The sequence below is a fragment of the Prosopis cineraria genome, unplaced genomic scaffold, assembly GCF_029017545.1.
Source record: "Prosopis cineraria cultivar Desert tree isolate PC_DT_omini unplaced genomic scaffold, ASM2901754v1 PC7, whole genome shotgun sequence".
Classification (NCBI taxonomy): domain Eukaryota; kingdom Viridiplantae; phylum Streptophyta; class Magnoliopsida; order Fabales; family Fabaceae; genus Prosopis; species Prosopis cineraria.
In genome coordinates, this window is record NW_026555338.1 from 30,031,291 (window position 1) to 30,047,286 (window position 15,996).

At 33.1% G+C, this 15,996-nt stretch overlaps 1 protein-coding gene across 1 annotated transcript; it reads right to left on the reverse strand.

Annotated features, from left to right (window-relative positions):
- Positions 1-1,081: 1,081 nt before the first annotated feature.
- Positions 1,082-4,302, reverse strand: LOC129315825 (uncharacterized). Its single transcript, XM_054959901.1, has 5 exons — positions 3,395-4,302; positions 3,225-3,282; positions 3,021-3,104; positions 2,667-2,802; positions 1,082-2,091 (listed from the first exon to the last, which is right to left on the reverse strand). Exons 1-5 carry the CDS (start codon positions 4,050-4,052, stop codon positions 1,732-1,734), a joined length of 1,296 nt encoding a protein of 431 aa, XP_054815876.1. The 5' UTR covers positions 4,053-4,302; the 3' UTR covers positions 1,082-1,731.
- Between the last annotated feature and the right edge of the window lie 11,694 nt (positions 4,303-15,996).

The window sequence follows — 15,996 nt, forward strand, 5'->3', positions numbered from 1 at the left end:
TCTCTCTCTCTCTCAAAAGACGCCAGCCTCAATAATTAATAAAAGGCTTCCTTGCTGCAAACAATAATTCCGTCTCTGGCATATTAAATGTTGGTGGATATGGCAAAAGTATTTGATATTTGAATTTTGAAAACTGATAGATTTTTTTCCCAAAAAAAAAAATTACACTTGCTCGAAGATCATGTTTGAGCTTCTTCATATGCTTATTTATAATTTAATTCATTTACTATATATATTTACTTTAAAAAGAGTTTGAGAGATGAGAAGATAGGTTTAACAGAAGCAACAGTAGCATAATTTTAGTACCTTCTTGGCAACTTGTTCTGAAAATATTTTTTTATTTTTCAAAACAAAAAAATTGTTTAATAATATATTTTTAAAAATTTTTTTGAAGAACAAAGAAATAAAACGTTGTTTTAAAAAATAAAAAAATGAAAACATCTTTTAAGTGTTTTGAAATTATTGTTAAAAAATAAGAAAAAATAAAAAACACTCATTTTTTTTTTTTTAAAATATGTTCTACAAAACATTAATTTTTTGGAGTAACAAAACAAAAATAATTTCAAGCAAGCCTTTAACATTTTTGTCTCGCCGTCCCTAAAATCGAATTTAATGCTTCTGCTTGAGGTTTGAAAAATTTACATTCTATTTAGGTTAAATTCCCTTATTTGTAACGTTTTAATGGGATCCCCTAGAAGTTAAAAATTTCTCGCATCAATAATAGAGACTAATCTCGTTCAAAATATTGGATTGAAAGAGTAGATTTTTTTCAAACAGATTTACGCTGTACATAAAGGTGGAGGATTGAATCACTTACCACTTGTTATAAGGTCAAACTTTACATATTCAAACAATTAATAATTATATTTTTACTATAAATAAAACCATTTCACTATTTGACATGATGTTATTAAAAATGGCGAGGAATCTAGCTTACGAGCGAGTGAGAATGAGAATTTGTCCCAAGAAGAAAATGAAAGCATCGAGAAAAAAGGGAGAAAGATCGATAGATTGTTGCACGCAAACAAAAGGGAATGATGGGCACATGGGAAGAAGATACTCAACTTATCTCAATAAACAATTAGAGAGAAAAAAGTCTTGTATTAGTAAGCAAATGGTACAGAGAAGCACATGGCCAATGAATTGAACATCACTCAAAAGATACACACCAACTCCAAAACCACGTGTATTGTGGACTAAGCCAAAACCAAAAAGTTAGACAGCACAAAACCCAAACAAAACAAAACAGAACAAAAAAACATAGAAGAAGGAAGAGGTGGACCCCTACACACCCTCTCTCTACATGTACCTCCCTCTCTCACACACAGGCTGTTAAAGCGCACTAAATAATGCGAAGTCTGAAGGGTCACATGCCCATAAAGCAAGCTAACTGACACCCCACACATGCCCTCGCCTTCACAGTTGAACAAGCACATGCCCTCTGTCCCCTGACTCTCCCACCTCTTCATAACACATTTCAAACCCTTTTCCCCTCTTAAATGCATGCTTTAAATCAAACCCAAACCGTCATTACAATGTCTCCCAAATTAATCTAATACTATACACAAGCTATAATTAGCACTTCAGCAGGTTGCTTTTTGTATATATGCTCTTCAGCATATATCAGCTCTTGTTGTCAACTTTTGAAATTCTCACGTATCATATAGCACATGTAGATATAACGTTCAAGACTTAATCTGAACAATCCTAAATGAGTTATAGTTATGCAGGTCATATCTTGATCATTATATTGATATAGGCTGTATGATATTTAAGAATTTCTTGTTGAGATTTGGTTCTAGGGAGAGTGGTCTGTGGTGGGGGGTGGGGGCGAGCTGCCATTAAGGTGCATTGCAAGTGTCTGTGGCAAGTGATCAAATGGTCATTGGTTAGACCGACTGCTTGCATGAATGAGTGAACCACGGTCGGACCAACAAACCGAAAACCTCTTCTGACCATGTCTTTGGTTATGGTCTCTGACTTAGATGTCTTCACTGGGATCTTGTGGCCAAACCTGTATTGAGTGGAGATAGGTTTGTGATTCACAAAGCCCCATATGTATTTGTCAAATGTTCCAAAATCCTCCTTCAGCTGCAGTGACCCAATTTGCAAAGTAGGAAGAATCAGCCAAAAAAAAAAAAAGGACCAGTATATCCAACACCTTTTATCCAAATGTCTTTCACTTTAAAGCACGGATAAAACACAAATCTATTTTATTTTGAGTTGAACTTTCAATTTCTTTTATAACTGAAAAATGACTTTGTTAATATTCCCCAAAACACTGATCCTAAAATGATTCCTCTTTCTTCTTTTTCCACAGGGGGGAAACTTTAATCCTTTAGTTAAGAGTTGACTTTTAACATGTTTAAAACATCATTATCATTAAAACTTCTAATCTATTGAAATTTGCTGATTTGAAAGACTGAAATTTATTGGTCAAAGAGGCAGTTAAAAGTGAAAAACATGATGCAGTTGAAACTGAAGACATTATCGTTCTTTCCCATCTTTGGTTGTCTTTGATTACTCTTCTCTTGCCCACAAGAATATTCACTCAAACCAAGCAAATTAAGCTTTTTGGGAGGCCATAACGTAAACAAGAACAAAGATCAAACATAAAAAATGCTAAAATGGGCACAATTTACTAGGCATGATAGTGCTTGGCTTACCTGTAAAATTCGGTTAGCATTGTCAACAACACCTCGAACTCTGCTAATATCAATCCCATATTCCAAACTAATAGCCATCATTTGCTTTTCTGTCAAGTTGGCCACTATTTCTGCATTGAACTCTGAAAATGCAGTCCTGTTCATATTTTGAATAGTTAGTTACCTTCCTTTAAGGGTAAAGAATATGATAGCTGCACACGAATATGCAGATATTTTACGAGGCTTAACTTAAAAGAGGTTGAACTATTTTACAAATAATTTCATTTTTGTCGGAAGATTATCATTTATACGTCCATCCTGTTACAAAATTGAAGTTTTATGCAAATGTCCTTGATTTTTTTAGTAGAATCCAACCTGAAATCTTGGCGTTTCTTCAAGATTGAGGTCCAATCAGATCCAACCTGAGCACTGCTTAGGACCAGGAGTTCGAACAGCATCCTGCGTGGACAATAAGGTTTTTGTCAAATTGTAGTAATTATATGCCTCTGCATACTTTTATTTGGTTTGTTACGTGTTTGTGTCTTTTTCTCTAGGAGAGAGAGAGGGGGTGGGATTTACTTGTCATCATGAACTGGAACTCCCCATTCCTCATCATGATAAGCAATATAGATGGGATCTAATGATCAAGCCAGACACAGAAGTTAGTGCATTCTGTAACTAGCAATAATGAATATAATTATAAAATTATGAGTTTGAATGGAAAATGTGAACTCTGCTCTTTGTATTACCTGAATTGCTGGTGATAAAGCTGCATCTTTTCTGCTCCTCACTTGTCTTTGTTGAGAGATTGCTTGAAGAATCAAGAGGAATAACTCTTTCAAACTTGGCGTATTTTGATCTTCCATAATGGGCAATCCTCAATTTCCTCTGCGCTTGTTGCAGAGCCACCTGTTCCCTCCTCACAGCAGCAATGCTTCCAGGTGCCTCGATGATCAAAGAAGAAGAATAGCTCAAAGATGCCTCAACAGAACCACAAGACCCTTCCTTAAAACTCTTTGACTTCTTCCTCTCCAAAGTAGGATTAGCTTTCATGGAGTTTCTTGGGGTTGGCACTATAACCCTTTCAGAACTTGAGTTCAGGTTCAGCCCATTACTGTCATTCCCTCTCTTGATTGCTGGAGGCCTTGGGGACTTTGGAGAAATTAGTGACTTTGGAGAAACTGGAGGTGTCAATGAAGTCTTGGCTGGGAACAATGGATGTGGTGTAGGTGGAGAAAGTGACTTCGGTGGTGGCACTTTCTTGATGGAATTCCTCCTCTCAAGGTTAGGAACTCGGTTACAAGTCGGTTGAAGCACCGGCCGGCCATTGATTCTGGCCATCACCAGTGGGGTTGCCGCCGAGGAGTCCTCAATACCTATACTCACTTTGGCCTTTGAACTACACATTTTTCAATGCCCTTGCTTGCCTAGTGCCTGACTGATAAGGAAAACAAAGGAAAGGGCTAGTGAATTAGGACTCAGGAGGAGTAATGAAGATCACAAAATGATGGAAGAGAAACCAAGGAAGGAAATACTGAAGAAGGAAATGACGATGATGATGAGAGAATGAAGGAGAAAGGAAGGAAGGGAAGTGAGGTTTTATAAAGAGAAAGTGAGATGTTGTTACATGGGGAGGAGGGGATCTGCCATACAACCTCTTGTGGAGGGCATTACTTTATGCAGACTAAACCACGAGGGCTTGAATGTGACACACACGCTTTCAACTTCTTAGCCACTTGGCAATGCTTAATAATACTTGTTAACCCTCCTTTGCACTGAGTTTTTTGGCCTTATAAGTTATATTTTTATTATAAGATTAGAATCAAGGAAGAAGCTTGTAAGAGGATTCGTTGGGTGAGAGAGATATTGAGCTGTGCTGGAATTACCAACCACGTGTTTTCACTACACAAAAATTTCCCCTTTTTCTGCTGTTCTGTATAATTTATGTCTTATAATAGGAGGGATCCATATTCTCTGAGAATCCCACATAATACTGTCATTTGATTAAATTCAAATCAAAGATTAAAAAGATGTCTGAGAATCCCACATAATACTGTCATTTGATTAAATTCAAATCAAAGATTAAAAAGATGTCACATCATATCAGGAATGAAATCCGTGGTGAAGAAGACTGGTGATTTTAATTTAGGGGGATACTTTTAACCATGGATTTGCTGTGAACGGATAAACATGTTGGAGCAGAATTTTACTAAAATGGTTCCTTTTTACCTATAGTTTATAGGCTTGATGAGCCTATGAATGTATTTCCTCTCTGCTCAAGAATTTTGAGGTTGGAGTAGTGGGTAAGGAAGGTGCAAATGCAAGAAAAAGACCAACCATTAGTCTATTCTTTTTAGCTGTCTGGAATCTAACCCTTTCTCTTTCTCCCCATGTATAGTTTTGTGTGTGAGTATGAGAGAGTGAACGGTTCAGGGTAGAAGAAGCACATGAGACCCTTTATGAACACCATTACAAAGATCGACACTCAGCACAGGGGTAGGTTGTCTTGGGATTAAATGGAACAGCCAGGGTTGAAACAATTAATACAATACCAACAGGATTTGATAAGGGTCTGCTTAAAAATATTGACCAGGTTGGAATTTGTGTGAATACATAATGCATTTTTGGGAGACGCTACGATACTCTTGCTCTTGTTTGGGGCTTGACTTGACTCGATTTAAATTAGTCTGAATCCAATATAACTTCGTATACTAAGTGGTTTGCTAACCACTGGCCACAAGAAAAAGTATATAAAGATCGTCAATAACTTTTTGTGGGGTTCTTTATGACCCTTAAGCTGAGATCTTTTATTCCTTCTTCTCTATTTTTTTTTTTAATTTTCTTCTTATTTTCATGTCCCACTTCTGGTTTATGTACTATACAGGTATCCTGATCTTCATGTGTTTCAGCAGCCAGTGGTCCTGATATTGACTGAGACAACTCACACACTAATTGAAGGTGTCATTGCTCTTCATCCTTCCGGGTTGGCTAAATAACTCCTCCACTTGGATTCAAAACAAACCATGTCATGAGAGACATTTTTCAAGCAGACTTGGATCGTAAAGAAAGGTATGAACATGTTAAAAGTAAAATTTACTCAAAACCTATGCTTAATATTTTCACGTATCTTTTCATTACCGGCTTAATTTTGTCCATCTTGGGTATATTTATTTTATCAGGAATAAAAACATCTCGCAAGTTGTACTTTATCTGTATCCAGACGGAAAAAGAAAAGTTTCTTTTTACATATCTCATCTTCTTTAGCTAAATAAATGGACCAAAAGAGTATAGAAGGGCAATAATGATACACAACTATGGTATCAATAAATTCGCAAACTGCACAGTGTACACCCTTCTTGTTCTTTTTCTGTTTTTTTATTCTTTTTGTCTTTTTCTTTTTTGAGTATTTTTGTCTTTTGTCTAAAAAACCAACATACAGAAAATATCACATAATTGAAAGCGAAATGTGTGGTGTAATCAATACAATTTGATTTTGTTGTTGTCATAATAATAATAATAATAATAATAATAATAATAATAATAATAATAATAATAAGGATTAAAGATAAAAAAATATTTAAAGTGTATATAAAAGGTCATAAATGACTCTAAAATTTTAATCATGAGTCAATTATATTCCTCAACTTTAAAAATTGTTTGCCCATATTTTTTCCGTCTTTTTTTGTTGGTGGGCTCACATTTAAATTTTTTAAATATATTTTATTGTAAAATATGATATAATGAATCACACTAATATTTTTTATAACATGAAAAAGTCTTCTCTTCTTCCGATGCAAATTTAACAATGTGCTTGCAAATTCGAGCATTTGTCCCCATTCACTGTCCTTGTTTGATCAATAGCACCACTGGCAAGACATTCGCCAATGACGTCAAACTTTTTTCTAGAAAAGTTGCCTCCAATCTCTATCGCCGACGTCGAACTTCTTTGATTCTGCTATAACAATGCTATTTCTTTCACACTATCACCATCTATTTCTCTCACTTAACTGCTCTCTCTCTCTCAACGATCTTCATATTACTCCCGTTCGACCTTATCTCTAACCTCAAAACTTAGGCTCTCAATGACACGAAACTACCTAAAATCTTGAATTTGCAGGCGAGCAATGGATGCATATATATCAGCAGTGAAGAAGCTGAGCTGTGAAGTGCTGAAAGCAATGGCAAAAGGGTTTGGGATAGAACAGAGGAATGCATTGAGCAAGCTTCTGAGGGACGAGAGGATGAGAGAGACGAGAGTCATCATCACCACCATCGGCCCATTTTACACCATAGCCGAGGTTGCAAAGCAATCCACCGCTTCTAATACCAACCTCCTCATCACGTTGTCGACAAGGTTGAAGATCTGAGTGTAATAACTTGGAAATTTTGGTTAAAAAAAATTAGTTAGTTATTCTAAATGTATTTTTATTAAGTTTGGAAATTGATATGCTAAAACTAACATTGAGCAAACGAATTATGAGTCAGCCCGCGGGTTGGGTTGGGTTGGGCCAGCCCGTCAAATAAAATGGGCTGAAAAATCCAACCCAACTCATTTTCTAGCGAGCTAGACAACCCGCGGGCTAACCCACAAAAAATTAACAAAAAATTTTTAATAATTTAAAATTTATAAAATATAAATTTATTTATTTATTTTATATTTTAAAGTAAATTAGAAATTAAAAAACTTGTAAATAAATAAAATAAACATAGAATTCAACCAAACAAATTTATTTTGTTAGATTTTTACTATCAATCATCTTATCGCCAAGGTGTGTTATCTTTGTCACTAAGAAAGAAAATTTGAATATAAACCCATACTAGTTTTCTCAGTGAATTCATATTTATAATTTTAATCAATAGATTTTATGATATTAATAAATAATATATATTCAATATATTTTTATAAAAACTAATAAATTATCTTCACAAACTATAACAAAAATTTTATTTGCAAATTATAAAAAGGATTTACACTATATTTTAAATGTAAAGAACATATTTGAGAGTCATAAATTATATATTTAAAAAATATTATCATTATTGTAGATTTATAAAAAGATATAATGTAATTTAAAAATAAAAAATTATTTTTTAAAAAAATACGCTAGCCTGCGGGCCAACCCATTTAGCCAGCGAGCTAACCCATTTTAGCCTGCTAATTTTACTGATTGGGCTAAACCAACCTGTTTTAAAAAATGAACTAATTTCGTCAACTCAACCCGTCAAATTGTGCGAGTTAAACAGGCTAGCCCGTGGGCTCAACCTGTTTGCCCGGTTCTAACTAAGAGGGAGAATAGGTCTAGTAGAAAGCAAACCCACACCTAACTAAAAGGTCTGAGTTTGATCCCCAAAAAGCTTAAGGTTAGGGTTTTATTTTTGAATGAAGCTTATTTTAGCTTTTGAAATTACCAAAACATCCCCCATTTCACCATATATTTTTATTTTATTTTCTCTTCTTTTCTTCTCTTTACTTCAGATCTATGTGTGCTGGGTAGATGGCAAGAGAGCTTGAGGGCTATTACTAGAAACTTTAAACCCTTGTCTAGCCCTCCATCTTCTGCCGTCATCCAACTTGTCACCAATGAGTTCAAGAATGTTGAAATCTTCACTAGGAAGTGCATTGATTTGCTGGTTTTGCTCTCCCCTGTACAGCATCATTCTTCCCTTTTCTGTTATCTGTGAGATCATGCAAACACTCCAGCCTTCCTCATCATTTTTCATTTATCGTTAATGACCGTGATCACGTCTAAGTTCTTTCTTTTTCTTCTTGCGTTGGAGTCGTGCAACAGGTCCTTCGATTTTAGGCTATGGAGTTGTTGCAATGTTGATGAATGATTGAGTTGCTGGTTCTCTTTCCTTGTTTAAGCTATAGATTTCCTTTCTTCTTTCCTCCTCTCAATTCGTTTGCACAAGATCTAACTCATTTTGCTCTATCTCTGTTCAGTTTAACTAAGTTAAGGTAAGGAGTTTCAAACCCTTTCATTTGGCTCTGCTTTGCATGTGAGTGTGTTCTACTATTGCTGTGTGTAATGTCCACCTTGACATTATCAGGACAACACTCACACATTGTTGTGATAACTAGGATTTAATAAAATCCTCTGAAGAAGTTACCACAACTTAAGATTTAAAAATAATTAGTTAAAACATTGGGATCTAAAAAAATCCTTTTTAAAATATAATTTGAGTTCAACCCATGGTTAAAAATCGATTAAAATTAAATATGGAAGCATGGAAAACAAACTATATGGCTTAAACCCCATTTTTTAGCAAACACTGGTCCGTCTACCTCGGCGCAAGCCGCGGCCACTACGGTGGATGGCACAGAGGGATGAATCTCTCAAGGGCCTCTTGTGCCGCGGTGCACACCTACTGTCATGACAGTAGATTGCTGTCATGACTTTACTTTTCTTTAAACTTTCGGAGCACGCCGTTTCACCATCCGACATCCAATTTGAACGGTTCAAGTGTCCACATAAAGCTCTTTGAGCCCTCTAGCTAATAGCACTGGTTTCATACCTAAACAATCATCTATTTAAAAGATAGACACCCAAATCTAAAATAGTTTATTTTCACAACAAAACACATAGTATGGTGTCCAACTCACAATACACAATGCCATTAGCCTCAGAAGCACTTTGACCACCTTAAATGAATCACACACCACATAACAATCCATTCATATCACACAATTAAGTAATAATGCTCAAAATGACCACCAAACTCCTATTGGACAAAAACACAATGGGGTGGACAAAATTCAACACATCAATCAATTAGTCATTTTGGCACTCAAAACACTTGCATACATATATATATATATATATATATCACTTGTAAGTAACCTGGCCAAGTACACACTTAATCCATAATACCATTCTTAGACCAAGACATACATACTTATCACAAATTCATACAAGTAATATCTAAATAATGTCATATTCAAATTTAGCAATATTTAGTAACAATATTCGTTACATTACACAAAAAAGAGAAAAGGAGAGAGTTATATAATGGTGCTCTTCACTCTTCAAATGCTCCTTCCTTTTCCTTGCCTCTACCGGAGCCTTCACCTATAAAATATAACCACGGGGTGAGATAAATATCTCAATAATTAATATAGCTTATTAAATGTTTATTATCATGAATAACCATAAAAAAGTATCAAAACCATAATATTATCAAGCATACCAAAAATTATGAGATATATATATCTCTTCTCAATAAAACACATAATTTTATACTAGCATGATCATCCAACCACCGAACCTCCAATGCTCCCCGACATGAAACCAAAGGCTCTCCTGGTTCAACTACTTGTTGACCCGAGCATACTTTCAGTGGTAGAAATGCCCGGCTAAAGGTAATCTAACTGCCTATGGACTATAATTTTTTTCTCTTCACACACTTGTGATAGAGATGTCATTGACTCCTAACCGTACCCTAATAGGTACTAGGGAATTGTCAGACTATCCGGATGTCTCATGGTAATAGTCTCATATAATGCTGCACCGGATGTCCCATGGTTTCAGCCCGATATATGGATTTTTTACTCACATATCTCCATATACACAAATATCCACATATCTCGGGTGAACTTCCACCCTTAATGATCATACTCTTTCATAATTTCTACTATTTTCCATCATATTTTCACATCACAAACTTATATACATCATATATATATTTCAATTAAAATCAACAACCATTTACAAATCAATTTTTCATGCTAAAATCATTTATAATGTCAAATTATGCACAAAACTTTTCAAAATCACAACTTTATCATTTATAATTCTACATAGTTATAATAGTTAAGAAATACAATAAACTATATGGCTACTTCAACTTTTTTGTCACACAAAAAGGGTTACCGTGGCTCAACGTTAGCTTTACATGTTCTATACGCACAATATAATGCGAGTAACACTCAATCTATATAAATAAGTGACAATCATCAATTATCACTCCAGATAACTCTGAATTCACTAGGTTTTAAGTGTTTAAAATACTCAAATTCTTTTTCTAACAACATTCACCATTCCTACACACTCTAACCATCCTATTATACATTCCAACACACCAAATTCGCTAATCAATATACCACATTGTCTTAAAATTTTTAAATTATACTTAGGGTTTGTCCAAACCCTTACCAAAAATTTTTAATCACTTCAAAACTCATAAACTTAAGGTTGGAAGCTTGATTTAACTCCCCAAGATCTTAAATAAACTAATGGGTTTGGTTTAAACCCACGGGAACCAAAATCAAACCCTTATTACCCTAAATGTTCAGATTTTCACATAAAAGAGGGAGAAGAGGGAATATACAACTTACCCAATGGTGATTCAAACTCCCAATACCCTTAAAGTAGCTTAGGGATCATGCCCTAGCAGACTAAAAGCTTCTCTTTGTCGCTCTCTTGGTATCTCTCTTTTTCTCTTCTATTTTTGATCTATTTTCACGTCTGATAAGTACAGATTTTGCACATGCGTCACGACGTACTAACTCGCCTGCTGTGGCGCATGGCACAGAAAGCCTCACAAAATTTTAAACTTCCTTCCTTGCCATGGCCCACTTAAACCTCGACCTGTCTTCTTCTAAGGCTGTCCAAGGATCAAAAAACTATATTAGTCTCTATAAACCTGCTGAATAATAATTTATTTAAAATGACCAAATTATCCCTTTAAAACACTGATAATTACTAATGAGGGAACTTGGGATGTTATATTGTGCATGAAGTTTCATAATTTTAGGTGTGTTCTATTACTGCTCGTACTGCTGTAGGGAGGATAAAATTCAAATTTAAGCTAGAAATCCATCTAAAGCTTGATAATGATATAATATATATACATATATACACGTATGTATGTATGTATTTATGGTTGAGTTAAATTTATTTGTTTGGAATGGTCAATGTTAAAGAATTTGTTAGAGTGAATTTGGAAGAGAAGAGCTTGGATAGGATAATTAGAGATTAGATTTTATAAGATGTTTGTTAAGATGCTCATTACAAGAATTAAACTTCAATTTTGAAATTTCGTTGATTCTCATAGGAAGTAGAGTTAATTTAAATGTTGTTAATCTATAAATTTAACTTCAAAGTTGCAAAGGACATTTGACTATGAAATTAATAATATGTTATTATTGAAATTCTTGATGATCAATAATTTGTTGAGAAAATATTTAAATGCTAAAGTTTTATGAGGGAATCAGAAAGGATATAATATATATATATATATATATATATTTAAATTTAGTATCTTGACAAAATGTTCATGAGGGATATTTTTTTTAGCATAAAGCTTTGGTTTTAAAGTTTCAAATTTATTATAGTTGATTATGGTGAAAATATTGAAAGGAATTATTGTACAGACTGAAAGTTGAATAAAATTTTAATATAATTTATAAGATGTGTAGAAGAGAAAAATTTTAATTAAAGTTGAGAAAAGAAATTTGAATTTTGAAAATTTCAAGTAAGTAGATAACGTTTCAATTGAATAAAGTCCTCTTGTTGATTAAAATTACTTTATTATGTAAAATTAGATTTACTAGATTTAAAATGTTAGTTAATAAATAAACACAAATTTGAACTTTGATTATGAGATTTTATTCTATTAAATATTATATTGATATAGAAAATAATACATGTGAGTTCGATATTGAAAGCAAAAATTTTATTTAATAGTGATTACTTTCTCGCATGTTTGAAATTGAGTTTAAAAGGGACTTTATTCATGACACTAATTGTTAACAACAGTTCCTTTAGTCTTTAGCACTTTGGTCAATGACTAGCTACTTTGAAATTTGTAAGTTTTGTTCTCGTGTTTGTTATTCATGAGTTTAATATATGCGTTTGTTTTCATGATTTCAAGCCACATTTGGTTACTTACTCTCATGGACTGTGTGTCCATATTTGTTCGTAGCTTAGGATGTGTTTGGTTATTTATTCTTGTAAAATGTATGTCCACATTTGTTAATTATTCTGATAAGCCCCTATAATTGTGAATTTGATTATTTGGTAGATTTTGCTAAAATTTCTACAAAAATATTGAAAATATATTATAATGATTAATATCAAGAATGTTAAAATTTTAATATAAATCTAAAATTAGTCTAGAAATGGAATGAACTTACATTTTGATGCTTACAGGCATGGGTAAGACGGTTCACATCTTATGCCAATCACTCTCTATTTTCGAGGCGTGACATTGAAAAAGAGGAGGGTGAGAGAGACGAGAAGGAGAGGGCGTTGGTGAGGATTATAGGAATGCTATCAATTGTGCTTGATGGTTCACATGCCGCATGTTCGATTCTGGGAATGCCAATCGCCAACTTGAGACACTTCACTTCTTCACTAAGGATGTGAGCATAATAACAAAGCATGCATGCATGCAAGGCAGAGGACTCCTAGTGTTCCATTACTCAAGGCACAAATCAAGGATTGAGGAGGACAACATGTTCTTGGCAGGTCTCTTTCTCACGAAACCAAACCCCACACCTTTGTCGATATTTGTAGTAGCGGTATTGTTCTTGACTTGCCATTCATGTACAGAAAGAGGAAGGAGGAAGGGAGAGAGGATGGAGAGAGAGACGAGGGACAAAGCGATAGCTTTGTGATGAAGGGTAAGCTGTGGTGCTATAAGAGGACTTGAGGAAGTTTGAAAGCGATGACTATGGCAAAAATGAAGAAGAGGGGGGGGGAGTGCAGATAGAGAGAGGAGTGACGCAACAAAATTGAGTTAAAAAATATAAAATAACATTATTATTTTTTATTTAAAAAATTCATATGGGCCCTACTAACAAATAATTAACAATAGGGGTATGGAAGAAATAAAAATATAAGGTTGAGAGATAAAATTGATCTTAACCCTAATAATAATAGAGTTCATAACTCAAACTTGAGTCAGCATTTATTGAAATCTTTTAATTTTCTGTAAATGAAGTATATAAAAATTGTTATTATTGTTATATCCAATGAATAAGCCTGTACTATTCCAATTGGCGCGTTCTCAGATTCCTGACGCTTGCTATTACAGTGTCTGTTTTTCCTTTTCTGTTCTCACATTCTGTATGAATCAGTGTGAACCTTTGCTTCTAAGTGATACTTCATTATTTCTTATAGGAAAAATAAAATTCTTTTGAAATATCTTGGATTAGAGCTTTACTGACTAAAACCAATTAATTTCAATCTGTTTCCAAAAAAGAAAAACATTTTTTACGCAGAGGGGAGAGAATGGAATGGTCTGAATCTGATAGAGATTTTGTTAACATGTTTTACACAGTACGTCAAATAGATTGAAAGTTGGTGGTGCTCATTAATTTTTTTTTGTTCAAATTGGTAAATATTTAATGCCTTTTTAATGAAATATTTAATGCCCATTCCTTGTGGTGCTGATGAAATTATTTTATTTTATTTTATTTTTATGTTTTAACCTTAACTTCGGACTCTGTAAAAAGCATTGCTTGCACTTGCATTGCTGCATATCATACTCCCTCCGCACTTGGCTGAAGCTTAATTTATCTAGACAAAGATAAAACATAATTTCATTGATGTTTAAAAAATATTTCTTGTTTCCAGTTTTACCCTCAACGACTTGTCATTATTTTTTCACCTTCAACATTAAATGCACTTTTGTTAAGAACAAGCAGGACATATAATTTTAGAAAAAAAATTTGAATAGATCCGATGCATCGTATCATTCACATATGATATAATAAAAATATATCATATTAAATTTATTTAATTTATACTCCCTCCGTTAATAAGTGTAAAGCATTTTTAACTAAATCTCACTCTCAATAAAGTAGTTATTTGTTTTCCAATTAACTATATTTTTTTATATTTATCCCTATAAACACCATAAAATAAATATATAATAATTTATTCAATAAGGATATTTTAAAAAAGGCAATGAGTATATTTCAAAAGATAAAAAAAATTATATTTTTTAACATTCAACTTTTTAAAAAAATATTTTATATTTTTTAACGAAGGGAGTATGTTATTCCTCCTCATTTATGTCACTTTAAATTGTTTTACTTTATTTCATTTTCTCTTTTCTCTCTTTTGTGATAAGGTTAGAAAGAGAAAAGATAAAAAATTGAATGGACACTCTATTAAAAAAAAATCATTCAAAATAATATTATATAAGATGAAAAACTCTTGCATGAATCTCGTGCAACTAAAATTAAATAAATTTGATATAACATGTTTTTATTAGATAGTATAAATAATGCGGTGCACAGAGTTTATGCAAAAAAAAATTTTATTTTGAGTATTTTCTATATATATTATATCAATATATTTCCTTTATTGACGATTCTTTAAATTACAAAGCCATTTTCCGGATGACTTCAAAGATATAAGAATAAATGAGTTTCATTATATTATACCCTCTCACGATTATTTTATTAAAACCTTGAAATTTTTAAGCACAGCTTTAAATCTTGTGTACAAAAAAATAATCATGTTAACAAAATTATCTTCACAATTGAAATCACAGAATCCTTACAAGAACCAGAAAATTAACCCCCAATTGCCAATTGAGCAGCATAGGCTAAGAGAAATTAGCATTTGAACAAATCAAAGATCCAATTTTAATTTTTTTTTTTTAAAGCACGAACCAAAATCACTCAAACGACCAATCATCCATGGATTCAATAACCCAACCTCCATCTTAAATCTTTATCTCTCCAATGTTCTTTATTATGTCTGTTGGTGGTCCCAAGCAACAAAAAGAGAAGTTTGATCATAATATATTTGGATTAATTAACGTTACCCGTGCAAACTACAAAATAAAAACTTGAAATTAATACCAACCCTATCTCCTATCCCTACACGTTCACCATACATTATTATTCTCCTTTTGTTCTGTCAAGCTTGATTGGATCAACATGTATTATTCCATTTCATTTTCTTATTTACAATCTCACCAGCTACATACCCTGGCGATCTTTCCTCTCCCTTTCACGGAAATAATAATTGAGTTAGGCCTACAAGTTTTTATTTTGATTTCTTATCATTTTATCAAGGTAATGAAAATACCAACCTGATTATTGAACTAGTCATATATTCAAAGGTTTGACGGTCAAAATCATAATTAAATTATAATTAGGTTGATCATAAATAAAGCATTTTATTAAACCAATCAATATATTGGTTCAATTGTAGTTTACCAATTCTGTTTATTGGATTTACTCGGCTTTCAATGTTATGATTTTTATTCACTTATTTAACATTGTATGTTAGGTCATATTAGGTTTTAATTATGAGTAACTCTTTCAATACTCCTATTACATGAGATCGTTAATACCAATAACAATTTTAGTGGTACCTCAAATATATTTTTG

Bases quoted from the DNA above. Each gene is read 5' to 3' on its own strand.
- LOC129315825 (XM_054959901.1), bottom strand. From the start codon at position 4,052: ATGTGTAGTTCAAAGGCCAAAGTGAGTATAGGTATTGAGGACTCCTCG. The intron at 2,803-3,020 runs GTTGGATTCTAC...AAATATGAACAG, and splicing joins AAGAAACGCCAAGATTTCAG to GACTGCATTTTCAGAGTTCA. The intron at 2,092-2,666 runs GTAAGCCAAGCA...GGGTCACTGCAG, and splicing joins ATGCTAACCGAATTTTACAG to CTGAAGGAGGATTTTGGAAC.